Here is a 25,640-nt window from a genome sequence, read left to right as displayed (position 1 = left end):
TCAGCATCTTCTGATTGCTTTTATGTCTCCTCGCCTTCCTTTCTCTCTCTCTTTGCTCTGGCTTCACGCCAGAATGTGGAGCAAACCTGAAACGGTTGTAAGCATGTGAGGAGCCGAGCAGCTCCGACCTCGGACAGGGTTCATTAGCAGGTTACAGATGCCCTCGGGGTTCCACCACATCAGACAAGCTGGAGAGTCTGTGAGGTTTCACCAGAGTGGAAGTGGATTTCTCCAGGGAGGGCAGAGGGTTCGGATGTGGGAGGGGGTGAGGATGGCCGCGCTGTGAAAGAGCGCAACCGGTCTTTGAAGAAGCACTGTTTGAGATTGTTTCTCCAGTTAAAACCGGTTTAAAATAAAACCAGAGTTTTGGGTACATTCAAAGTCTGTTGACGAAGGTCGTAGGGAAAGCATTAATAAAGTTCATATCACAGTTTAATTGTGTTTGCCTTGGCTGTAGGTACTTGTATGAGCGCATCGATGGACGCGTTCGTGGGAACCTGCGACAGGCTGCCATAGACCGCTTCAGTAAGCCCGACTCGGACCGCTTTGTTTTCCTTCTGTGTACGAGAGCTGGCGGCCTGGGCATCAACCTCACCGCAGCAGACACCTGCATCATCTTTGACTCTGACTGGAACCCTCAAAACGACCTGCAGGTAAAAAAAAAAAATCACGTAATCTACCTATGAATATTACACTAAGAACAGATGCCAAACAAGTTAAAAGTACAGTTTAGCTTTTTTTTTTTTTTTGCCTTGAGTTCATGTTTACCCGTTTGTTTTGCCCTCTAGGCTCAGGCTCGCTGTCATCGAATCGGTCAGAACAAGGCGGTGAAGGTGTACCGTCTTATCACCAGGAACTCGTACGAGCGAGAAATGTTCGACCGCGCAAGCTTGAAGCTGGGACTGGACAAAGCAGTGCTGCAGAGCATGAGTGGCCGTGACAACAGTCTTGGAGGAGGCACGGGAGGAGGGGTGAGACGATGAGTTATCTCGATTATAAAACGCTTAAACCATGCAGCTGCTTACTATACAGTGACTTGCAAAGGCTTTCATGACCTTTTACTGTTATAAAAAGCAACTTTGTGAAGTTGTGAAGGAGAATTATTTTTCAATTTTCAGTTCTTGCCACAGATTGCAACTGGAATACTTTGGGTGGGCCATTTTGCCACATGGATATGCGTTTATTTAAACAGTTCTACTGAAGTTCAAGGTGTATGTTTATGGTTATTGTCCTGCTGGAAGGTGAACCTTTACCCAAGTCTTAATTTTTTGGCTACCTCTAACAATGTTTGTGTATTTAGCTCCACACTGACCAACACTGGCTCTGGTGAAAGAAAAGTATTTGCACCGTATTGTTTCACTTTTAAGGTGGTGTGTTCTGGGTGATGTGTAGTGTTAGTTTTCCTTCTCCACATGTGATTTTACATGTAGGCCAAGTTAGAATTTTGTCCTCATCTGAATAAATCACCTGTTCCAGTTGTTTGCCACCTCTCCTACCTGAATGTGACAATCTTTCAAGCAAACTCTACCAGGCTTTCTGCCAACATGGGGCTCTCTTCAAGGAACTCTTTCATAAAGGCCACATTTGTTGAATCCATGATTACTAGTTGTCCTGTCAACAGATTTTCCCATTTGAGCTGTGGATCCCTGCTGTGTCTCCACGGTTACCACAGACCTCTTGGCTGCCGCTCTGATTCATGCCATCAATGTCATTTTAGTTGCAATGTTTTGGTAGGTTTGCAGATGTGCCATTCTCAGTCTATTTCTGGAGAATGGATTGAACAGAACTTTGTGAGATGTCCAAGGTTTGGGATACTGTTTTATAACTTCTACCTACTTAAAACTGCAGGTTACTTGTGAAGTCAATATATTTCACTGGAATTTATTTTGGGGCATCGAAGTAAAGTGGACAAATACCTTTGCACACAACACTTTTCTGATTTTTTTATTTTATTTGTAAAATATGTAAAAACCTTCTACAACTTTCCTCCCACTTCACAATTATGTGCTTCTGTGGTGTTGTACCACTTACAATCCTTTTAAAATACATTGAGGTTTGTGGTTGTAACATAACAAAATGTGAAAAAAGCTTAAGTCTCACTTACTTCTTCAAAAAACTTACCAAAAAATATATATTTACTTATGGAAATATTAGTTACATTGGGCGTATCTTTATTCTACTTGGCTCAGATCTGATTATCACACAAGGAAAGAAAAGTTTTTGCCAAAAAAAAAAAAAAAATCAGCTGTCCTATTGTCATTTTCTGCAGATAATTAAAGTGAACTAGGTTAAATAATTCATAAATAAATAAATGTTCAATGTTTTAAAATAAAAATAAATGTAAATGTAATGTTTCTTAATACTTAAATAGACCAGAAAATATGGAAAACTGTTAATATGTCAAGTTAGTTAAAAAAAAGTAAAGCATGAGGGTCACTGCTGAAATTTTCTCACTGTGTAACTGATCCTGTTAGTTTAATCTGTTTATGAGGGAGTGTGTCAGCAGTGTGTGTAGAGTGTAGGTGGATGTTGAGCTGCAGTTTGAGTCCCTTTGAGAATTAAATGAACTATATGGAGGTTGAGTTGTTTTCCTGCATCTGGTCGGCTCAGCATATTTGCATACCAAACAGCAGCTGGGGTTACATCAGGGGCTGCAGATTTCTAAACAATCCAACATGTATGCACTTGGATGTGTGTTTTGATTCTCTTGGTGACACTTGGTTTCAGTGCCTTGTTGTAAATAATAAAATGCATTTGTGAATTTATTTACAATAACTGAGCATTCTTTCTTTAGGCTGCACAGCAGCAGTTGTCCAAGAAAGAGATTGAGGATCTGTTGCGACGTGGCGCCTATGGAGCCATCATGGATGAGGAAGACGAAGGGGCCAAATTCTGTGAGGAGGACATTGACCAGATCCTCCAGCGAAGGACGAAGACCATCACAATTGAGTCTGAGGGACGAGGATCCACCTTTGCCAAGGTAAACAATACTAGGTAGAAAAATGTTTCAGCACAAATAATAAATATATATCACCTTCAGAGATTCGCCGATCAGACTTTTACTGGCCTGTACCATTTTTTATGTTATTTAAGACTGATTCCACATTTGACCAATACTGACGTTTTGTTGTTTTTTTATTCTAAGAATTTAAGCATAAGATAAAAATGTGATGCAAGTTCTATGATAGAGGGAGTAATTTGCAATCCAATAGAAAGTTGAGAAATTACAAAACCATTTATGCAAAAAAGTGAATCAAAGTTAATGCTGTAAAGACCAAAGATGGTATTTGTGGTTAGTCGTAATGCATTTAGTAAATCTGAAGATATCACATTTTTCTGTTGACCTGCCTATCACTGATAAATTGACTGGTGCACTTCTAGTCATACTCACTCCCAATTCTTGTATAATTTGCCAGATTTTCATCCTGAATCAGCAATAAATCTGAAAAGTATGTTCAAATTAACTTTGCTTGTGCCTTCAGGCCAGTTTTGTAGCATCTGGAAACCGCACAGACATCTCTCTGGATGACCCTAATTTCTGGGACAAGTGGGCCAAGAAAGCTGACATTGATATGGATATGGTCAATGGCAGAGTAAGTACTGCACTACAGTGCAGATTTAATAAAGATGAGCCTTTACTTGGACAGTGTTGAGTAAACCTAGAAGGTGGATTTCCTGAGAACTTGTCGTCCTCTCCACCACAGAACAGCTTAGTGATCGACACTCCTCGTGTAAGAAAGCAGACGAGACCTTTCAGTGCCACCAAAGACGAGTTGGCAGAGCTGTCAGAGGGTGAAAGTGACAGCGATGAGACCAAGCCCAAGCTCAGAAGAAACGATCGCCTCAACAGTTACGGCCGCACGGAGTGCTTCAGAGTGGAGAAGAATTTGCTTGTATATGGGTGAGTTCAACACAAGGGTTTGATTAGATTCTTTGATATTCACTGGCATTTCTGTTGATCTGATGCCTACAAAAACACGGTGAGCTAATGTCTTTGGCCAGGAGATAACATGACTCCCAAAACCATTTGAACTTTCACACTGGATATTAAGAACCTTTCTCATTCTCTCTCTAAACTCTGGAAATTTGATTTCTAAATAAAATAAAAGAGTTTTTCACCTGAAAATAAGTGAGATGACAAAGATGTTTGGCGGCTCTACTCCAGGTTTTCACCTGAATCAAACTTTATTAAACTCTTGAATGGACTTTGTTACAGAATATCCTCAAAGCTGAGGTTACCCTTTTGAGTGTACCCTCTTTTCTACCACAGTTTTACCTTTCACTTAATTTTCCATTAAAATGCTCAGATTAATCACTCTGTAAATGGAATGTAGTATTTTTTTCTTTTTATTTTAAGTCAGCAGTTCTAACAAGTTTTCTTTGACTGTAGGCCACATTCAGGAAAATTAACAGAAATAAACACTCAACCTGTATTACTCGATCTGCAGCAAATATAAGTTACACTTCTATTATTCAGTTATTGCAATACATGATATTTTCTATTACATATTTTACATAAATTTCTGACTTTTTATTTTTCCAGATGGGGTCGATGGAAAGACATCCTCAACCACGGTCGCTTTAAGAAGCAGCTGACTGAGTGGGATGTGGAGTCCATCTGCAGAGCCCTTCTAGCTTACTGCCTGGTCCATTATCGGGGCGATGACAAAATAAAGAGCTTCATGTGGGACCTCATAGCGCCGACTGAAGACGGGCGCACCAAGGAGCTGCAGAATCACCTCGGTGAGTGTTTTCCGTTTAATTTTATTAACTGATCTTAGCCTAAAACTAAACCTTTTACCCCTCATTGGAGCACAAAATGATTTCTCCTTTTTCTCCCTCTAGGCCTGTCTGCCCCAGTACCTAGGGGCAGAAAAGGCAAAAAGATGAAGACCCAAACTAGTTCTTTTGACATCCACAAAGCTGAGTGGCTCCGGAAACACAACCCTGAGCACATGCTGCAGGACGACGGCTACAAGAAGCATCTGAAACATCATTGCAACAAGTAGGTGTTATGTTGCGCTGCAAGCTTTTATAAATATTTTACACACAACTTTGTAGAAATTTTAATATTTTATCCAACTAAGTGTACTCTGACACATTTGATTCTTTGTAATAGTTGTAGAGTGGCTAAGCCTTTATCTTCATCGATGAAAGAGTTTTGATGTTTTGTAGCAGACAACTAACTCATTTTGTCTCATTCTCCCTTCTGGGTGAGAAAGTGTTTATTCTTCATGTTTAAGCCTTTAAGTCATTATAGTAACTAGCAGGTGGTGATTATTCTCTCCTAACTGCGATTGTCTCCATTTATTTCTAATAGAATGGAGGCTAAGTGAATAAAAATACAATTTGCATGTGGCTCAGATTTTAACGGGGGCACTGCCAAGCCACAGTAATTAGGAAGCACTCCAACTTCTGTTGGAGCTGACAGCTTACTGATTGATTAACAAACGTGGATAGCATCAAAAATAGCGGCCCTGTTAGAATCTTATTAAACTCCAGACCAGCTAATGGCCATCATATATCTTTCTTATTTTAAGCCAGAGGTGAGAAGTTGGCTATTATTGAAACGTTTGTTTGACGTATAAAAGCTAAATAAAGTGTCGCTTCTCTTCGGGATGGATTCATTCGCCCAGTGAGCTTTGGGTGCAGAGCTCTGCAGCTTCCATAGAAAGTTCTCCATTGTGTCTTTGTCCAGTAGTGCTGAATCTCGTGATTGTGTGATGTGTGACATGCCGGGCAGGCAGTTGGGGACACACGCTCTGCAGAGTTTGCTGACTTGTGCATTCTCAGTCGGAGGACCTGCAATGTGACTGGTGGTCTGGGGGTGAAGGGTTCGCTGGTGTCCTCAGCAGGGGCGCCAGGTTTACAAAAGCACATGACTCCTGTGTGGCAAAAAATATATATAACGTATTTCTTTCTGATAATTTTAAAATAAATGAACATCAAGATCATACCTGGAATCACAAAGCAGATCTTTTACAGCACTTTTAAAAAAATCTTGATTCCTAAATTTACCAAAAAAAGACAGAAAACTTGTTCAATTTTCTTTTATGTTGGACGCTAAAACGATATCTGAGCATGAAGGATTTCATACACGCCTCTTTTGTCAGACGTGCTTGTCTTATTTGTTTTGGAAAGGCTGCTTACAGCTGTGTAGAGTTCTTCTGCAGCCTCTCAGGATGAACTGTGTCTCCCAGACGCCACCCACTAACAAAGGCTTGAGAGAGACTTGATGAAGGGCTACACTGACAGGCAGAGGAAGAGGCAGCTGGTCCTGGGCGGCTCCAGTCAACACCGAAAGGGGGAGGGAGCCATTCAGTTCAGCTCTGAACTAACAGAGATAGCTCTCCATAGTGGATGCCACTAACGTTTGCCGAGAAACACTGTTGGACCTTGGACATTGGCAAACTTGAGTGTATTTTATTGGGATTTTATGTGACAGACAAGCACTTGATTGAAGTAGAAAGGATATTATTTATGGGAATGATTTTTTATATTTTTTTTTTTACAAATAAAAGCCTTAAAAAGTTGTACTTATCCTTCTTTACAGTGATACCCCATTATAAATTATTACACATTCAGTTGCTGTTAGAAGTCACCTAGGAAGGAAAAGGAGTAATTTTATTTCAGTATAAATGCAGCTGCTCTATGAAGGACTCAGAAGTTTGTAATGAATAGTTTCCACTAAGTGATACAGAATGTTTTGCTGTGCTGTTTCATATTTTCCATCACCAGAGGGACTTTACCTGGGTAGGCGGTAAAGTCCCAAACGCCTAACAAAACGTGAAAAAAAAAGTTTAAGACCGTCAAAAGCAGACTTGGGTTATAAAACGGTATCCACATTCTGTACATTTCATAGTCACGGTGTTGACTCCGTCACCTGAAAATGAGTCAGTGGGTAATCGAAGTCTAAATGAGAAAATCAGCCAAGAGGCCCATAGTTACTCTTGTGGAGCTGCAGATATCCACAGCTTATATGGGAGAATCAGTCAACAGGAAAACTGTTTGTTGTGCCCGTCTACAAACATGGCTTTTATGGATATGGCTATTGTTAATAAAAACAGTTTAAAGATCATCACTCCCATGTCCCATTCTTGCACATAGGAAAATGTGCAAGAATGGGCTCTTGTCCAATAACACCAAATAAAAAGATTTTCTGAGCTACATGTAAAATGCTGCGTGTGAAGGCGAATTTTAACCCTGTACACACCATTCCCATGGTGAAGCATGGTGGTGGCATCATCATGCTGTGGGGATTCTTTTCTAGATCATGGACAGGGAAGCTGGTCTGAGTTGATGGTAGGGTGGATGGAACTGAATACTGGGACAAAACCTGAGAAGCAAGTCCAATTAAGAAATGTGACAAGATTTGAAAAACGTTTCAGCTTGAGCTGTTTTTATTTTAATCTGACTGAGATAGTTTGCTAAATTTTAGTCTTGAATTTCTACAGATGTTTGCACTGTATGTGAAGTCGGCATTGCAGAAATAACTAGTGGGAGGAATACTCTTCTCTAAAGCAGACCACTGCCTACGCCTTCCCTCTCTTCACTTGTTCTCACTAACTCAGCTCTGTGATTAACTCTCTTTGAGGTTTACCAGAGGGTTCACTTCATCCCTGCCATGCCACTTCGACCTAACAAGGAGGAGTCTAGTTTTTCTTCATGGCTTTACTGTGCAAAACAAAGTAGTCTGGGTAGAGCCTTAATATTTACCCTAATAAATGCAACAGGATCAGAAATAAAAGTTTAAAAGGTTCTTTTGAATACTGATTTGTATTTCTGCTTTCTGTTGTCCAGAAAATATTTAAAATGTTCCTTTACATACAAGTTGTCACTGATTTTCTTAAAAATTTTCTTTACACATATACGCTCCAACAAAATTTAAATGCTTGCACATAGGAAGGATTAAAACTTCATTGGCATACTAAAAAAAAATAGTTTTTACAATTTATGAAATCTCAACATCACATTTTCCCAAAAGACATCAAGATGGACTTTAAAATCATCTTTAAGTGGTCTTTTTTTTTTTATTTTATTTTTTTTTGCATCTGGAAAAAACCCTCTCATATCATACCAGCTTTATAATGTAGATTGGCACTCCACAGTTCCCACCACTTCAGCGCGTCTCCACTCCAAGCTGACGTCTGTGATGTGCGATCATGCATTATAGAGCTAATGTCTCCCCTGTGAGTCACGCTGTCTCTGGCTTGTCAGCCTTAACTTCCCAGCCTTCCTCTCCACAAGACAGCTGCAGAGAGATGCTGCTGTTTTACGATGTTGTCTCAACTGTTTCACCACGTCAATTGATCACACTGTTTTCTTATTCAGTGTTGCTTAGACGCTTAAATTTTACCTGATCAGATAGGGGAGTAATGTATGGCAGCTTCATAAAAAAATCAGGGAGAAATTCAGATGTATTTTTGATTTGAATGTGGGAGTACAGCAGTAAAATTGCTGGACTGTGACTGTACAGTACAAGCTTTGGATTACAGCTCGATTGTCACACATTTCCCTCATTTGCATTGTATTTAGCAGGTGTCTGTGTGTGCGAGTGGGTGTGCTGGACCTGCTTTCTCAGCGTTTTGTGGATGGACGGGGCTTTGTTGTGACCAGCCGGGTTTTCTCTCCGCAGAGTGCTGCTCCGGGTCAGAATGCTCTACTACCTGAAACAAGAGGTGATAGGAAGTCAGGCCCAGAAGGTGCTAGACGGCGGGGACTCCAGGTGAGCTCATCTTCAGCATATTCAGATGTCCAGCTCAGATGCCTCCTCTCAAATAAATTATCTCTCACTGAACTTTGTGTGGGACTTTTAAAAACAAATTTATATACAAAAGAAGCAGAAACTGTCCTAAATCACAGCACTGCTAGTTAACTTTACACACAAAGCTGAAGTTTAAGAGGTCAGATGGACTGTTTAGATTTCATATATTTACAAAGATGACAGTAAAGTTGATTAAAGCCAACAGTTTTAGTTTGAAGAAGCCTTAATGTTGAAATAGTTTTTTCTCTCTGGGTTGGACATGTGTGCATTTGCATCTGATATCAACTGGTTGAAGGTAGAAACACATTCATAATATTCTTAGTAGTGGATGCACAGCACCCCCTGCTGGTGAAATTAGTTTGGATGTGTTCAACATTGAAGTGGGCTTTTTGAAACCACAGTTGACTGTAAAAAAGTAGGAATTGAGGCTTATTTTGTGTTGTGGGATTAATAATAAATCTCTGCAATGGGTTAGTCGTTTTATCAGCAGCAAATTGAGGCAACATCATAAAAACGACTTAAGTTCTGAACAACTTAACAAAAAATCTGCACTTAAGTAAAAATCAGCATTTCAACAAAATTGCATAGAAAAAGTTAAACCACCACAGATTCATTACATAAAAATTTTAACCGATTGTTTTTGTTAATTCCAATTCATGTCAGAAAATTAGACAATTAAATATGACTTGACAGTTGTTCTCAGACAAAAAGGGACAATTTCCATATAAAGGATGACAGCTGACTGTTCAGAGAATATTGTGTTCAAGTATATTACTGGAAAATTGCTTGGGAGATAAAAGTGGAGTTGAAAAACTTGCATAAGCAATGATTTCTGTAGGAAAGATTTTCTTTAGGTGAATGTAAATTTTGCATTTTGTTTGGTAATCAAAGTAGCAGCGTCTGGAGGAAGAGCAGCGAGACACAGAATCCAGTCTGCTTAAGGTCCAGTGTGAAGTTTTATAGTCACTGCTAGTGTCGGTCTATAGGTTTCCCCCACTTATTACTCTGTGTGTAATAGTTTAAAAGATATTAAGACGTATTAAAATATACTTTGTGTTTGTTTCTCTATGTGGATAGTTTTCCAACATCTTCCTCTCCTTATATCACACAGTGAGGTAAAGATCTGGGTGCCGGATCCGGACCACTCAGAGTTGCCAGCCCTTTGGTGGGATGCAGTCGCCGATAAATGTCTGCTGCTTGGTGTCTTTAAGCACGGTGAGAAACTGAATAGAACTCAACAGGGAATACTATTTATGAAAATGAAAATCCTCTAACTTATTTACCAAAATTTTGCAAGAATTAGAGTTGTAGGACACTAACTCATCTACATAAGTCAGATAAATTTGCTTTATATCCAAAACTGGATTTCTTTAATACCAGTGGGAAATTAGACAGCTTGTGTGTATTTCCTGATCGCTTATCCACATGTTTCCATGCATTATCTTTTGCTAAATTTGGTGTGTTTGTCTTTCTGCACGTTTCCAGGGTATGAGAAGTACAACACTATTCGTGCAGACCCAACTCTGTGCTTCTTAGACCGCGTTGGGCGACCGGATGAGAAGGCCATCGCTGCAGAGCAGAGAGGCAATGACTTCATGGATGGGTGAGCAGACACACCGCACCAACATGTGCTCTGCTTGTACCCTGTTTATTAAAACCTCCATAATCTGCAACAATAATCTGAATGCAGGGATGTGGATGATCCAGAGTACAAGCCTGCTCCAGCTCTTCTGAAAGACGACATGGAGGTAAGTCTACAAAATGTACGAATTAAAAGGTCATGTCAACTTTGTAACATTTCTACTAATTAGAAAGATTAAAAAAACTTTATATCCTACTTTTTGACAATTTTATGATTATTTGTCATCCCTTCATTCTCGGTAAAATGTGAGCTTTTAGCTTTTTATTTAAGCTGTGGTATCAGAACATGGTATGTTTGACTTGAAAGTAATAGTTGTTATTATTACTACAGCTATTCAGGCTGTGGTGTGTAGTTTCTAATTAGAAAGTGGGAATTGTGTCAAGAAACTTCCATAAAGATTTAACAATTAGCTTTTGCTGTATTTCTAAGAGGCACACCGAATATTTTTGATGAAAGGGTTGTGTATCTCATGACAAGGCCATGAGGATTTAAGAAGAGGTTGAGATTAGATTCTGTTTAGAAATGACCACCACTTCTAAGATTAAACCCCCAAACAAGTGTGTCCTGCACCGCCACCTTCTGGCTTCACTGCACAGTCTGGTTTATTCACTCTTAGCAGCTAATATCTTTAATCTTTTCAAATATTGTCATATCCTCCTGACTACCAGGAAAAATAATATTGTCCAATCACCATTTTTTTTAATCCCACAGTCTTTGTAAGGTAATTAGAATATTTATGCACTTACTTTCTCTTCCCATAAAATGTGTTATTACTGTTGAATGCCATTTTTATGAATTAGAAAAAGGTACGTACAAAAGTCCCACCCCTTCACATGTGGTATCATTGAAAAACCCTAAATGTCCTCTCCAGATACCAAAAGGAATTAATTCGGTAGAATGCAGGGGGTGGGAGATATTCAAGTTTAGAAATGTCCTCTACAGAGGACAAAAATGAACTACTGGTAGTCAGGAGGATATTTGCTCTGTTAAAGCATGGCAACTAATCAGGTTTCCAGGTAAAGTGGGTTATTAAAATGCAACTTGTAAACAACATGTTGGGCTTGGGCCAATATGAAATATTCTTAGTAAGATAACATTGATATTTTAATAAAATGTGAAATTGTCTTTATATATATATATATATATATATATATATATATATGTATATATGTATATATATATATATATATATATATATATATATATAGCATGTATTTATTATCTTTTTAGACATGGATTGAAGCAGTACTAAATTTAGCAGTAATTTTCAGCTGAATATATGTTCTGCTGTTGAGTAACACTGGGAGTTTAACAAGCTGGTATCAGCCGGTTAATTAGCTCAGCTATCTGCTCTGGTAGAGCCAGCAGTTGAATCCCAAGCAGACATCCTGTTTGGTGATTGCCAGCTGCTGTTTTAAATATTTTAAGCACTTGTTTGTGTTGTAAGCCAGTGAAACTTTACAACATTCATAAATGCATCAACATATGTTTTAGAGGGGAAAAAAAATCTTGATCCATGTTGGGGCCATTTGCTTTGAAGCCTAAATGTGGATGATCAAACCCCTTCATTTTCTGTTGGTTTGAAATTTTTATTTATTTCTTTTACCATTTTTATTAAAGGTTAGCAAGTGCTGATGTGTGGTAATAACATGTTTACTTCTTTTAAAGTCAGTTGCGTCTAAAATGAGAGTTTGTCGTCTTGCAGGATGACGCCTCTTCCCCTGGAGATTTGGTTGTCTCTGATAATGCTGGAGGTGGGTATTAAATCTTCTCAATCCTGAGTGGAATTATCACGATTTATTAAAAGCAAAGCCTTCCTACACAGGACAGATCTCAAAGTTTGAAGCAGCAAAGCAACCCACTTCTATTTTTATGGCTAAAAATAGGATTCTGTCTCTATAATTTTTGTTGCTACAACCAGACGCACCTCCAGTGACGGAAGGCCAGACTTCCTACTGGCCCTCTCCCTCAGTGTTGACAGCCAGACTGAGACGACTGATCACGGCGTCTCAGCGCTACACCAAGAGCCGGCAGATCCTACACATCCACCAGACTCAGTCCCAGTCTCAACCCCAGCAGGCCATGATGCTCTCTGCTCCCATCTGCCCGCTGCCCCCCGCACTTAAAGACACACTCAACCCCAAGATGGCTGCAAAGATTGAACGCCAACAGAGGTCAGGAAGCAAATGAAATGCATGAAAACAGAAATATTTACAAAAACAGAAATCCAAGACTCATGTTACGCTTTTTGTAACAAGGATTGTCATCTAATTATTTATCTAAATGCCGTTATTGCAGGTGGACCAGGCGAGAAGAGGCCGATTTTTATCGGGTTGTGTCTACTTTTGGTGTCGTTTTTGACCCAAGCCTCGGGCGATTTGACTGGACCAAGTTCAGGGCCATGGCCCGGCTGCACAAGAAAACGGACGAGAGCCTGCAGAAGTACCTCTGCGCCTTCACTGCTATGTGTAGACGAGTGTGTCGCCTGCCACCCAAAGATGGAGGTCAGAATCGTATTTGCATACAAACATGTATGACTTGCTTTTGATTTAGCCTTCTTATGACTGTGAATGATCAAATTAATTAATGAAAACTGGGAATTATCTGAATCTATAACGACACGCTATTTATGTTTGATGTTGCTTTAAATATTATACAAGTTTATTTTTTCTATTGTTTCTTTTCTTTGAAAACTATTCTAGTTTCTAGCATAAACTGCCTCATAATAAGTAATAAATTCATAATATCAAGCTTTAATTTCTTAGTAAGCTAATTAAGCAACAAAATGTTCTAACTGAAAAACCTTTTGGTTAGAAAAAGTATCTTGTCAGAAAAGAAACAAAGCATTATAATGCTCTTAATTCTATTTAAGTTTACTTAGATTTAAGTTTTTGCGGTGTACTTAGTTTATTATTTTTTACAAACTTGAAGAAGACCAGTAGAGAGATGTGTCACGCTCCTCATCTGTATGAGACTGTTTAGGAGAGAAGTCTGTGGTAAACAAGTTGCGCCGCCAGTTCAGAGGTAGCCTGGTGATGAGGTTAATCATTAGCCGAAAGGCAAACAGTGTGACGCTTAAGCTGTAGCCACAAACAAGCCTTTTGGGTTGTACCTTTAGAGCAAAACCGTCATTTCCTCCTTTTGTTCCAGACTCTGCGGCGGATCCATCCCTGACCATCCAGCCAATCACAGAAGAGCGAGCCTCTCGTACCCTGTACAGAGTAGAGCTGCTTCGCCAGGTCAGGGAACAAGTCCTCAGACATCCACTGCTGTTTGAACGTCTGTCCCTGTGCCAGATGAGCTCCGACTTACCCGTGTGGTGGGAGGCCGGAACTCACGACCGCGACCTGCTGATCGGCGCCGCAAAGCACGGCGTCAGTCGGACGGATTACCACATTCTGAGAGACCCCGACCTGTGCTTCATGGCAGCCCAACGCAACTACAGCCAGGTGAAAGCCGCACAGCAGCAGCAGCAACGCACAACAACCCCGCTCCTGCTCCCTCAGTACCAGGCTGCCGGACCGTTACCGACAGGCTCCCCGCTGCCCCCGCCCACCCAGAGAGACCCGGATCCCTGTGGGATTGTGCCTAAAGTGGAAGCAGCCTCAGAAGAAGAGGAGACTAAAGAAAGGCAGGGGGAGAGCTGGAGCCCCCCACAGCCTCCAGCGACTCCAACAGGCCTGGAGGAGAAGCCCATTTCCGTGGCGAAGGACAGCGAGAGGCAGATGGTGGCAGCGCGCACCAAGCCGCTCACACCCAACTCCACAGAAAGGAAACCCAAGAAGGCGAGCAAAAGGGGCCGCAGGGAGGCCCGGCGAGGCTCCGAGTCCGATTCGGACGGTTCCTCCTCGAGCTCTTCGTCACGATCTTCTTCATCCTCGTCCTCATCTTCTTCCTCCTCCTCACATTCCGGGTCCAGCTCTTCCTCCTCCTCCTCATCTTGCTCCTCTGGCTCTTCGTCGTCATCGTCATCATCCTCCTCCTCTTCTGATGACAGTGAAAGTGAGGGAGAGGAAGCAAAGAAGAAAGGTGAGTTGCACCGACTTTAAGGAAATAATTCTTCCTGGTTCTCAATTCAGTTTTTTAGTCGTTTCTGGTTTTTTTTTACTTTCATTAGGGTTTCTACTCCTTCTAAAAACAGTCAAGCACTGTTTTTGGGAATAATTTAAGGTTTTTTGGTGTCTGGAAAATAAACCGTTTCAAAAACCTCCAGATTGTTCAGTCAAATTTGACAGGCACTTTAACTCCAGTAAAGCCCGTTACCTACTCGAGCATGTTTTGTCGGCTCACTTAAGCTGTACCATGGCTGCTGGAAAAAACAAATGTTTTGTTGACTTACCATTCAGAAACCACACAACATTCCTGTTGGTTGTGCTGGAGGCTGTACTTTTGCTTTTTAAAGATGGATGTTTCTATAATTTTGTATCTGTTTGCAGCCATTTTCACCTGCAAGTGGATTTAAAGTAACAAGAGACCCTAAAACAGTTAATTCTGAAAGGAGCTCAGAATAGGCAGAACTGATCAAACGGAAATCCTAAATTCTAAGAATAATTTTGCGCAAGAAACTGAATGAACGTGTTTTGAATAGCCCATAAACCTACCCTAACCTGTTGAGTTGGATTTTTATTGTATTTTTTTTCCCATAGTGCCTGTAACAACAAGTGTTAAGGGTTTCGATGAGGACAGCGTGGCCTCCCTCAGCACCACACAGGACGAAATGCAAGACTCACACGTGTCTGAAAATGGAGTCACAAACAACTCCTCCCATCCTTTCCAGGGTGGAGGCTACATGCTGGCTGCGTCATACTGGCCCAAGGTAAATAACTCCTGTTTTCTTTGCAGTCTAGTTAATTACAGATTAAGGTTTGCATTTGAGGTAATACTTAAGACACTGGTCACTTGCAGAGCTATTCAAGCATGGATGCTAGGGCTGGGTGATAAATCGATTTGATCGATTAATCAAATTTTTGGTTATTGGAAGAATTATAAGAAATGTAGAGCATTTTATGAATAGTTACAGATAATAATTAATAGAAATACTTAATCTTTTAACATCAGCATGAAATTATCATCAGTAGCAGGACTTTGAAATGATCATTCAAACAATTGTCTATTTTGAAGATCTACATGAGCTGAGCTGCTCACACCAGATCCTGATAACTAAGCATTTCCCCCCATTAAAACAACTTTTTTCTTGTAATGTTATGATTTTTTTTCAAGTCAAATTGTCAGTTTTCTGCAAATATTATTATTACATCCTTGTAATTAAACAAAAGTTCACCTTGTATAGAAGCGATGATTGAAATAAGATGCTTTTTGAAAATATTTTCTGTCATTTGTAACTAGTTTTTTCAAAAAGAAAGCAAGTAAAAAGAAAAATAGATTCAAATTTGAGATTTTATTTTTAAGCCACATTGCCCATGTTGAATGAATACTAATTGTTGAGCTTATCAGATATTAGAGTTTCTAACTTTACTAAATGCTATCTCCCATTGCAGAGTTATTTTGATACTAATCTCTCATATTGCCTAACATAACTGCTTGGGTTGAGGTGCCAAGGGGTGAGTTTTTTATTATTATTATTATTAATAATTTTGTATGTTGATTTGACTAGGACCGTGTGATAATCAACCGTCTGGACAGCATCTGCCAGGCCGTGCTCAAGGGCAAGTGGCCTGGCCACCGTCGGGTCTACGAGCCCGGCAGCACAGTCGCCTCCTTCTACACCACCAAACTGCTGGACAACGCCAACAGCCTGTGCGAGGACCCCTCTGCCTCTCCACAGGGGTCAAAGGTGACCAAGCATGTTGCAGAAAACAAGGAGTTCTCAGTAAAGCTCAATGATGTATGTTTGATTTCTTAATTCCTCGCTCCATCCACCTCCCTCCGCTTCAGCCCTAACTGTAGGACCCCTGCCTCTTCTCTGCCATGACCGCTGTTAGCTGCCGCGTTCAGCATGTCTCTTCGCTCTCCGTCGGCCTGCTTTCCTTTGAGGATGATTAGCGGTTTGCACTGCCTGGCAGGAGGAGAGATTAATTTAATAACAGCCTTCCCCTCTTTTCCCACACACTCTATTTGAATTGGGCTCTCAGGCTGTGATTACACGAACACAAATCATTCAGTCATGAGCGTATGATAAGCTTCTGTTTGAAGCCTCTCTGCTCTGAAGGGGTCTTGCCTGTAATCTCTGACTGGAATGGGAACTTCTGCCGCTGGTGGTTTTGTCTAATATGCTTGTTGGCAACATGGCTATAACCTAAGCAGGAATCATATTTGCTTGTATTTCTTTTTCTGATGCCGCTTTTTGATAAAGACTCCAAAAACAGTGTGGTTTTTCATTTCATAGCTGCTTTTTACCTTTAAATTGGAACATTATATGCTGACAACAGCTATCTCTATGGCATGGCTTCTAAGCACAGTCCAGGCTACAAATAGACTTCACCCACTGCCCTGCTCAGCACTACCCACTGTGTGTTCATGTGTCCCACCACTACTAACAAACAACAACCTGAACAGTGTTTTCTGTAATTGTTTGATAAAATGTGTCTTTAAATTTTGATAGAGTAGATTTGAAACTTTTAAAAGCTAAGGAAAGAGGAATAAAATTGGATATAATTTGTTTTTTGGTGAATAAATCAAATAGTCAAAACGAGAACATCCTAATGTGATCTCTGATGAATTAAAGGTCATAGATGAACCTTCTAGGTATTTAATTTTCAATTTTATTCCATGAGTTTGCCTTTCCTCGAGTCGTCTCTCACGATCCTGTCTGTGTGTGTAGCAGGAAGGAGGTCTGAAGCTGACCTTCCAGAAGCAGGGCTTGCCTATAAAGAGGCCCCTAGAGTCTGAGGAGGGCCCCCAGGCCCAGCAACAGTATCTGGCCCGGCTTCATGAGCTGCAGAGCGCTTCGGACACAGGCCTGGCAGACATAACCAAACCTCAAAGCTCTTTCCAGACTGGTATGATGTTTTTTGTTTGTTTTGGGGGTTTTTTAAGTTGCAGGATAAGCTGCATATGTTCAGTGTTTGTGTTCTTCATCTGCCACTAGATGGCAGCATGTATGGAAGCTTTTTAGCACCAAAATCATGTTTTTGCTGTGCACTTATTCCTGTTAACAAATTGCTGTATTTAATTATATTAGTAGAAAGTTTGGTGGAAGGATAAAACACCAAACTTAAATAGCAGTTTTGTAATTTATAATAAAACTGAGGCAAAACTTTTGAAGCATCTAAAAATACCAATTTAATTTATTTCAATATGCACGATGACAAACATGGTGCCTTTCCTTCAGTAATTCCGGGTGTTAGTGGTCAGATGAGGTTGAACGGAGTAGTGGACGGCCAGCCAGTGGTTAAGAAGCGACGAGGGAGAAGGAAGAATGTAGAAGGAATGGAGCTGCTCTTCATGAACAGGAATAAATTATCTGCTACTCCTGACCCGGTAAAATTTCTTAATGCCTCTTGTTAATATTCTGCAAATTGAACTAAAAAAATCCTGCAAAGCACTCTATATGAGGTAAACATTAAATAAAATCAGCATCATGTTCATATGTCTGTGAAGGTGGCTCCAGGATGGGGTGGAATCGGCCAGGTGGGCATCGCAGGAGCTGCTGCACAAATGAACTCCAGTCAGATCCCTGCAGACACAGACACCAGGATCCCCGTCATCAACCTGAAGGACGGCACCCGACTGGCAGGTGACGACGCTCCCATGAGAAAAGACCTAGACCAGTGGCTTAAGGAACACCCAGGATTTGTTGCAGATACAGGAGCTTTTATCCCGGTTAGTACTGGTTATTTTTATAATTTTCATCCCTTTCTGGGGCACTGATTCACGTTAGAACGTACAGTTTACTAAAATGTTCTCAACAAGTTTGTTGTTGTTTTTGTTTCCAGGGGGTCAATAAGATGCAGATGCAGTTCCACTTCCAAGATGGCCGACCCAAGCAGAAGCGGCACCGCTGCAGGAACCCTAACAAGATCGACGTCAACAGTCTAACTGGCGAGGAAAGGGTCCAGATCATAAACAGGAGAAATGCTCGCAAGGTGAGTTTGTGTCTGGATTTTGTTTTTATCTTTTATTTAAAGTGTGCACAATTTTCTGTTTTTTTACAAATAAAACTTTAAAAGGTTAATACTTGTTGTATTTTCTTCTATATAGCTTCATCCATTACCCCATTAATTGAACAATCAGCTAACAAGTTCACCCCAACAGCATGATACTACCATCACCATGCTTCACTGTATAGTGTTGTATAGGGGAGCTAAATGCATATCAATCACTTTGCAGATTTTTAATAGCAAAACCTCTAAATGCGTAGTTTTTCTGTGTGTAAATATCTGCTTTGGCTGTTGTGCAGACTGGTTCACATGGCTTGTTTTCTCTTGTGTAGATCGGTGGAGCTTTTGCTCCTCCTCTGAAGGATCTGTGCCGGTTCCTCCAGGAAAATCCAGAGTATGGGGTCCCACCTGAATGGGCTGACGTGGTTAAACAGTCGGTGAGTCATCGCAGTTTTCTCACAATTTGCAATAAGTCCTGCATTCATTAGTGTTTTCAATTGTTTTAGAAAAGCATTAATTTAAACTAGAAAATTTCTGAAGAAATTTAAACGGGGCCTGCCAAAGTGTGCCCATCGGTTGGAACCCAACTTTCTGATCTAAAAATTAGCATCGATGCTAGAGTAAGCTACATTGTACTCAATAGCATGTGGAGAGTCACAAGCATGTTGAGTAGCATGGACTTACTCCGTTCAGTATGTTAAAATTAGTGTACAAGCTAAAATTTGGTATTTAATCCTCTCTGAAAACTGTCATGTGTGAGTGAGACACAGAGGGGCAGACAGAATTCTTTCCATCTCCTTTTTGAGTGCAACTGACAGAAAACGGTGTCAATTAGAATTTGTTTTGATTTGAATTTGGCTCGTTTTTCGCTACTTACTTCGCCATGGTTACTTGAAATGCCAACAAAAGTAATAGCACCCCTTATGGGATCGTGCCTCACATTCTGAATTATATATTGTGAGGGGACACGCAGCAGTATGAGCTGCATTAATGGTGAAAGGAAGCGCCAGTTATCTTGAGGTGTAGAATAATAGGTCCCTTCCAGGCATTGGATAGGAGAGCGTTGACATGCCTTGCAAAGCATTGCCATTGCTCTGTAAATAAGCTACATTTACATTCACATCCATGGTTGTAAGAAACTGAGCTTGTTTAATTTTCCTTCTAAGCCTGTGTATCTGTTGTGTTTAACTAGGGTTATCTCCCTGAGAGCATGTTTGACCGGATCCTGACTGGACCCATCGTTCCCGAGGAGGTGAGCCGACGAGGACGCCGACCGAAGAATCCCCTGGCCAAGGCAGCGGTGGCTGCTGCGGCTGCAGCGGCACCCAGCTCTGCACCCTCCGCCCTGGGTTTAAATTCCCTACTGGCTAACGGTCTCCTCTCTGGCATGGACCTCGGCAGTCTGCAGGCCTTCCAGCAAAACCTCCAAAGTTTACAGTCCCTGCAGCTCACTGCAGGCCTCATGGGACTGCCGCCAGACGCCAGCAACCTGGCCGCGAGTAATCTCGCCGCCATGTTTCCCATGATGCTTTCTGGTATGGCCGGATTGCCAAACCTGCTCGGCATGAGCAGCATGCTTGGAAAGCCTACTCAGGAAGCTGCGGGAGGTTCCGAAGAGAAGACGAAGGGAACCGACAGCAGCGGAACGTGTGAGCCGTCTAATGCCCCCTCTAACACTTCGGAAACCAAAGGAGAAAGGACAGAGGACGTAAACACGACTCCTTCCTCCACTTCCAGTTCTGCTTCCTCTGCCACTGTCACACCAAGTGCTTCAGCTGCCTCTGCAGCCACCAGTCACCCACTCTCTCTTAACCCCTTGTTACTCTCCAGTATGCTTTACCCAGGGATGCTTCTCACTCCAGGCCTTAACCTTCCTGTGTCTGCCACACAGTTGCAGAGCTCAAACAGTGACCCTTCAACCCTTCCATCTGCTGCTGCTGCTCCTCTTCCTTCTGCTCCTGCAGCCTCCCAGTCCTCCCTGACTGAAGCGGAGCAGCCATCAGGAAAGGAGGAAGAGGAGGAGGAAGAGGCGCCCGAGGAGGCTTTGGACGACGAGGAAGAGGATGACGAGGAATCTGCAGAACCGAGAGAAAACAGCGGCCCTGAAGGTTCAGCGAAAGCCGAGTCATCTTCGTCGGAGTCCGGGAGCTCTTCCTCATCCTCTGACGATTCGGACTCCAGTGACGAGGACTGAACCTACGAATAGAAAATGAAAAATTTATTTATGTATTGCCTAGAAATGTAGACATTTATTCACATATATATGGATTTTCCAGCACTTATGTTGCGATTTCTTTACGTGTAAATACAAGAACTAACTACGTTGTGTAAAAAAAGACTGTAAAAACCTTAAAAAAAAAAAAAAACTGACTTAAAGGAGCCAGAAAAAAATGTCCATGTCTGTTCACAAGGTACAGTCTTGTATTGAGACTTTTTGCATGTCAGACTTTGGTAGACTTTCTGAACTCTGTGAACTTGTACCACCTGATTATGTACAATTGCAACAGAAGAAAAGGCATTATTGTAATTATGTCAGGATTAATTTTATTAAAAAAAAAAAGATGAAACTACATCAACTTGCTCATTGAGCAGTACTATTAATATATTTTGATTGTTTGGGGATGGGGGGTTGACACTTTTCAAACACTTTGGTTTCACTTGTAAAATAGCCAGTACATTTGCAGGTTTGTTGACACTTTGGCTTTGCAGATGGATGTTGGATAATGTCAGCAATAACCTGGGCAGCTAATGAATGTCACTGAAGCTGTAGATTCTCTCATCTGCCATGTTTCCACCCCCAGTTCACAACTCATTCATCCTATCCCTTCCCTTCTTTTTTCTTATTCAGGTTAGACACAGGATTACATATTGAGTGGGAAATGTAGAATGTTCACAATCAGACATAATTTGACAGTAGGACATTTATTTGCCTACTCCCTAGGAATGACACATTTTAGTTTGTAGTTCCTTAAATAAGGCGCAAATATTCTCTTGTGTAACTGTTAGTTGACATGGTCAGCTATTGACAGAAATTCAGTTTCTACTGTGTGCCAAAAAACTGCCCTTTTACCCTCAGATGTCCTGAAAGTGTTGTGGATATTATTCCTTAGGTCCCATTATTTTTGACTGCATCTTTACCTCAGCTTTGCTAAAAGAGTTGACTTCACTGTGCAGATGTACATATGCATGTCTCTCTGTTTCTCCTGGACTGTGTGTGAATGTGTGTCAGAAGCCAAGTTTCCCCATCTCCTCTGTGACTACGTTATGCCGTTTCTCCCTCCACGGCTCGGTAACTCCTGCTTCCAGAACTTTTCCAGTCTGAATGTTTTTGTGTTTATGGAGCTTCACTGGTTTTTGACTTGTGACCACCGCTTTACAAGTGTTCTTTTATCTTCAAACATGCCTCTTCAGGACTCTGAAGGAAGTTTAAGGTGTTGCATGACAGCCTGGGGTGTTAAAAATACAAGTGCCACAAGCACAACATGGATCAATCCTGTTTAAGACTGTATTGATTGTTCATTATAGCTGAGTATTAAAGTTAGCGTTGGGTGGGTTTGCTTCAGGAAGGGCTTGATCATTTCAATTTGCGTTGCTGGGAGTCTGCAGCTTTGTCTCATTTTTATCATTCACGAATCTGTTTTGCTGACAAACTGAGCTTCAGCTAGATGTAGAAGTGCCCTTATCCTGCCCTCATCCTCTCATAGCGCCGCTCACTCACCATGCTTGTGTGTTTCCTTCAGCTTTCCCCGCGCACATTCATTTTAGAGCTGTAACCAGGTTACACATAAACACTGGACTACACTCGAGCCGAAGTACCTTTTTGTAATCTTCTCTGGCACAACAGTGCTTGCTCTAGGACTGCTGTTACACCGTTGACTGTTAGATATTTCCAAGGAGAAGGGCCCCCTGGATAAACTGTTGAATTCCTAAGTATCTGTAGCACCTCTCTTTCTCCCTCTCTCCAGTGGGCTTAATGATGATGACAAAAAAAAAAATTTGCGAGGTCTGAACACAAAGACTGAAGACACGTCTGTTTTCTAATGTTGCTTTAAAGTGGTTTTCTTGTATGCCTGCTCTATATAGACCTCATCATGGTTTGCTTTCAATGCAATTTGCATTTTTTAATGATTACTAACAGTATGGTATTTTTCTATGTCTGAGCAAAACATACCACTGTCATTTTGTATATCTACACCTCTGCTCTGTTTTAACTGGTAGTGCCCTTATGCAAACACCCAGCCACTGCTCCGTCTGCTGTAAGCCACTGATCGAATGATTGTCGCCCCTCAGCGACGCCTCAGTGAATTGATTTGTGTGCTAGGGCTTGCAACAACAGAAGTGGGAACCCAAAAGGACTCAAATTGGAAATGTTTGAGTTCATAATGTGGCTTGACGCAAGTAAACAGAGACCAATATGCAAGGGGAGTGACAAAACACTACTGCTGTAAAAGGAGGACACGATGAGCAAACGTGGGTTTTGTATTTTTGGCTCAAGCTTGAGACCGTAAAATGTCACCTTGGTCAGTTTGTCTTTATTTTTCTCATTGGAAAGTTGTAATTCTTGCAAGATGTGGTCTGTGTAGTCAAAATAATTATTGTAGTGCAGGAAAATGCGTCTTAAAGTAATTTGTAATTTATTGGATTACTTTCTATGAAGTTCTATAGAGGAAATTGAGGTTTAATTATTTTTATTAAACATATTCTTCTGACTATTCATCCCATGTGCCTGTGCTTTTTGCTTTGCCTGATGGCCTTTTATTAATGTTTTCAGTTCTTATAGGGTTGTATGGATTTCCAATTGTCTAAAATCATTTCCTTCTTCCAAAGTCTCTTCTTGAAGTAAGTTTAAAAAAAGCCTAAATCACAGCCATTTATAGTAACCCCAAGGCTTATTTTATATTTCTATTTTTTCTTTATTTTAATGCAAACATGAATGAGTATATTTTTTCACCCAAAATTAGTTGTATATCTTGCTGTTTATTTTTCTAATGCATTTCCACAATCATTAATGATCATAGTGGTAACTTTGTGATGCTTATTCCCTCCATTTAAACAGATCTCTTCAGTTAATAAATAGCAGCAGGAATTATGTGTAATAACTGCTGTTCATTTAAATACTCCATTCCCTTAAGTGGCATTTATATTGAGATCCATCCAGTAATATGTGCAAGTCAGATTTGTTCCAAATGTTTCATGTTGAGCCATGAGAGCCATTGTTATAGTTTTATATTTTTTGTAAAAAAAAAAATGTTTCTACATACCAAACAGTTTACTAGATGCTATAGTTAATTTTTTAAATCTTGGCCCTCTAGTTGAAGTTGTTTACCTCTGTCATTAAGTCAGTATTTCTGTCTCATTCCTCATACCCGTTTTATTAAAATGTAGAAAATCATTGACACGACTCCAGATGAATCAAACAAAACTCACACAACACAGTTGTTTGCTTATTTTATGATTTTATTGCACCAAATGTCCCAGGAGTTGCTTTAACTCCCATCCAATGGGAAGTTTTAAATGTTCTCCTTTTAAAAGGGGGCAGGACATTCCGCTAAGTACCCGGATGTGTTCTTGTCTCACGTGCGCCTCCCTGATTTTTTTCCCGCGCTTGCAGTTCATTTCCGCAGTCAGCTGACAGGAAGGCGTTGTTGTGTGCTAAAGTAATGCGGTAAGTCTTTAAGAAAACCTTAAATTGTTTGCTGCATGATTATATTTGTTTATTATCAAGTATAAGAACTTGTTGTAGTTGTATAACAGTGTATCCAATGTATGACACGTAGAGTCATTATTATCCAGTCACACCTGAAGGATAGCCGGTATTAACCAGTTAAAGGTCCAGGACTTTAAATGGGAAAAGAAAACTAAACCGCTTGCCTTCTTTTAGAAAGTTAAAAAATAAAAAAAAGACTGCGGTGACTCTTTCTGTTATAACGCCGACATCTCCGGGGGACCAGCTCCTCTTTTGTGTTGTTGCATCACCCGAGAAGCTTCTGTGAATGGCAGGAAATTTGAATTAGTTTAACTAAAACTTAGCCATATATCAGAGTTATAGGTTAACAGTTGGAATTTAAAGATAGGCGTGTAGCTACGTAGCATAAGTCTTTGCGTATACGCATTGAAGGAAGAGGAAAGTTAGGAGAGACAATGCAATATATCGTCATTTGCCTTTAATCGGTTGTTGCACCAATAGGGCGATAGGGGGTGCTATAGCTCCCCGAGGAAAATGGAATATTTTTTTTTCAATTTGATTTAATATTTTATAAATTCTGATTATGTTTACATTTAACCTAAAAGCAATATAGTCAATCATTATCTCATTTCGCATCTTTTGGACAAGTATTTCTTTGAGCTAGTGAAGAAATAAATTTTTTTTTTTTTTTTTCATTGCCAAAATTTTAGAAAATTATAAAATGGCACAATGTATTTCGCATTTTGGTTCCTGCTAATTCGATATAGTGAAATGTACGTAAATAAAACAAATTGTGGCGGTAGATGAATAATTTCATTTTCATAGAAAATACTCTGAACTTTTTATAAAATCCATTTTCAATGACAATGTTGATAAATGCACAATTTTCTTTCTCTGGTCACACTGGCCTGGCTTTGAAAAGTCTAAATCTACAAACAACAAACATAAATGGATGAGATCAGATAGAAAGACTAATCTACATTTACAGTGTGTTGATGGAGAAAGATAACATCATAACATTAGGACTGAAGAGCCAAAGTAAACTTTGTTGAGCATATTTGACTAAGGTCTTTCCAGTGCCCAGCCCATATAGACCTACAGAACACTGTCATGTATTAGTGGAGATTTAAAAACTTTAGTTTTTGTTGAAGTGTGGGGGATTTCAGAAGGAGAGAAAAATGCTAATGTCTTTTTTTTTTTTGGAATAAGCAATCATCTAAACAATGAAACCAGCATTTTAAGGGATAAAAATGTGAAAATAATTGCATTTTTATTATTTTTAGAAGGGTTGGACGTTGTTTAAGTGACATATTAAAAAAGCGAAAACATAATGATTGATGAGGATTTTTTTGTGTGTGTACCTTTTTAACTTCAAATGTGTTTAAAAGGTGTAAAAAAATACATCACTTGAATAATTTTGAAGGAAAAAATGTATGGCACAAGCATTACTGAATAAACAAATAATGTAGATATATATATATATATCTA

The 25,640-nt window shown here is 40.3% G+C and overlaps 2 protein-coding genes across 11 annotated transcripts in view; both read left to right on the top strand.

Moving 5' to 3' along the window:
• Positions 1-21,038, top strand: part of chd9 (chromodomain helicase DNA binding protein 9) — an 86,842-nt gene extending 65,804 nt beyond the window's left edge. For 5 of the 8 annotated variants that reach the window (XM_015031917.1, XM_015031914.1, XM_015031915.1 and 2 more), the window contains 23 exons: positions 458-653; positions 789-971; positions 2,795-2,980; positions 3,483-3,593; positions 3,705-3,901; positions 4,544-4,743; positions 4,846-5,005; positions 8,636-8,725; positions 9,876-9,979; positions 10,250-10,367; positions 10,455-10,512; positions 12,112-12,160; positions 12,328-12,580; positions 12,705-12,910; positions 13,557-14,435; positions 15,053-15,222; positions 16,021-16,251; positions 17,188-17,365; positions 17,698-17,846; positions 17,967-18,188; positions 18,302-18,451; positions 18,799-18,903; positions 19,659-21,038. In XM_015031917.1, coding sequence (XP_014887403.1) covers positions 458-653; positions 789-971; positions 2,795-2,980; positions 3,483-3,593; positions 3,705-3,901; positions 4,544-4,743; positions 4,846-5,005; positions 8,636-8,725; positions 9,876-9,979; positions 10,250-10,367; positions 10,455-10,512; positions 12,112-12,160; positions 12,328-12,580; positions 12,705-12,910; positions 13,557-14,435; positions 15,053-15,222; positions 16,021-16,251; positions 17,188-17,365; positions 17,698-17,846; positions 17,967-18,188; positions 18,302-18,451; positions 18,799-18,903; positions 19,659-20,660 — 5,197 coding nt within the window. In that variant the 3' untranslated portion in view covers positions 20,661-21,038. The remainder of the gene's footprint in view (positions 1-457; positions 654-788; positions 972-2,794; positions 2,981-3,482; positions 3,594-3,704; positions 3,902-4,543; positions 4,744-4,845; positions 5,006-8,635; positions 8,726-9,875; positions 9,980-10,249; positions 10,368-10,454; positions 10,513-12,111; positions 12,161-12,327; positions 12,581-12,704; positions 12,911-13,556; positions 14,436-15,052; positions 15,223-16,020; positions 16,252-17,187; positions 17,366-17,697; positions 17,847-17,966; positions 18,189-18,301; positions 18,452-18,798; positions 18,904-19,658) is intronic. The other 3 variants (XM_015031919.1, XM_015031918.1, XM_015031916.1) reach the window with 3 other exon arrangements.
• Positions 21,039-24,023: 2,985 nt separating this feature from the next.
• The window catches only part of LOC106947111 (retinoblastoma-like protein 2), a 12,803-nt gene continuing 11,186 nt past the window's right edge, over positions 24,024-25,640 (top strand). For all 3 annotated transcript variants that reach the window (XM_015031913.1, XM_015031912.1, XM_015031911.1), the window contains exon 1: positions 24,024-24,131. The gene's annotated coding sequence lies outside the window, so the exon portion shown is untranslated. The remainder of the gene's footprint in view (positions 24,132-25,640) is intronic.

This window comes from Poecilia latipinna, unplaced genomic scaffold (assembly GCF_001443285.1).
Source record: "Poecilia latipinna isolate Pla-1442-1.1 unplaced genomic scaffold, P_latipinna-1.0 Scaffold223, whole genome shotgun sequence".
NCBI classification, from domain to species: Eukaryota; Metazoa; Chordata; class Actinopteri; order Cyprinodontiformes; family Poeciliidae; genus Poecilia; species Poecilia latipinna.
The sequence above is the reverse complement of the archived record's forward strand: the minus strand, read 5'-3'. Positions and strand labels throughout refer to the sequence as shown.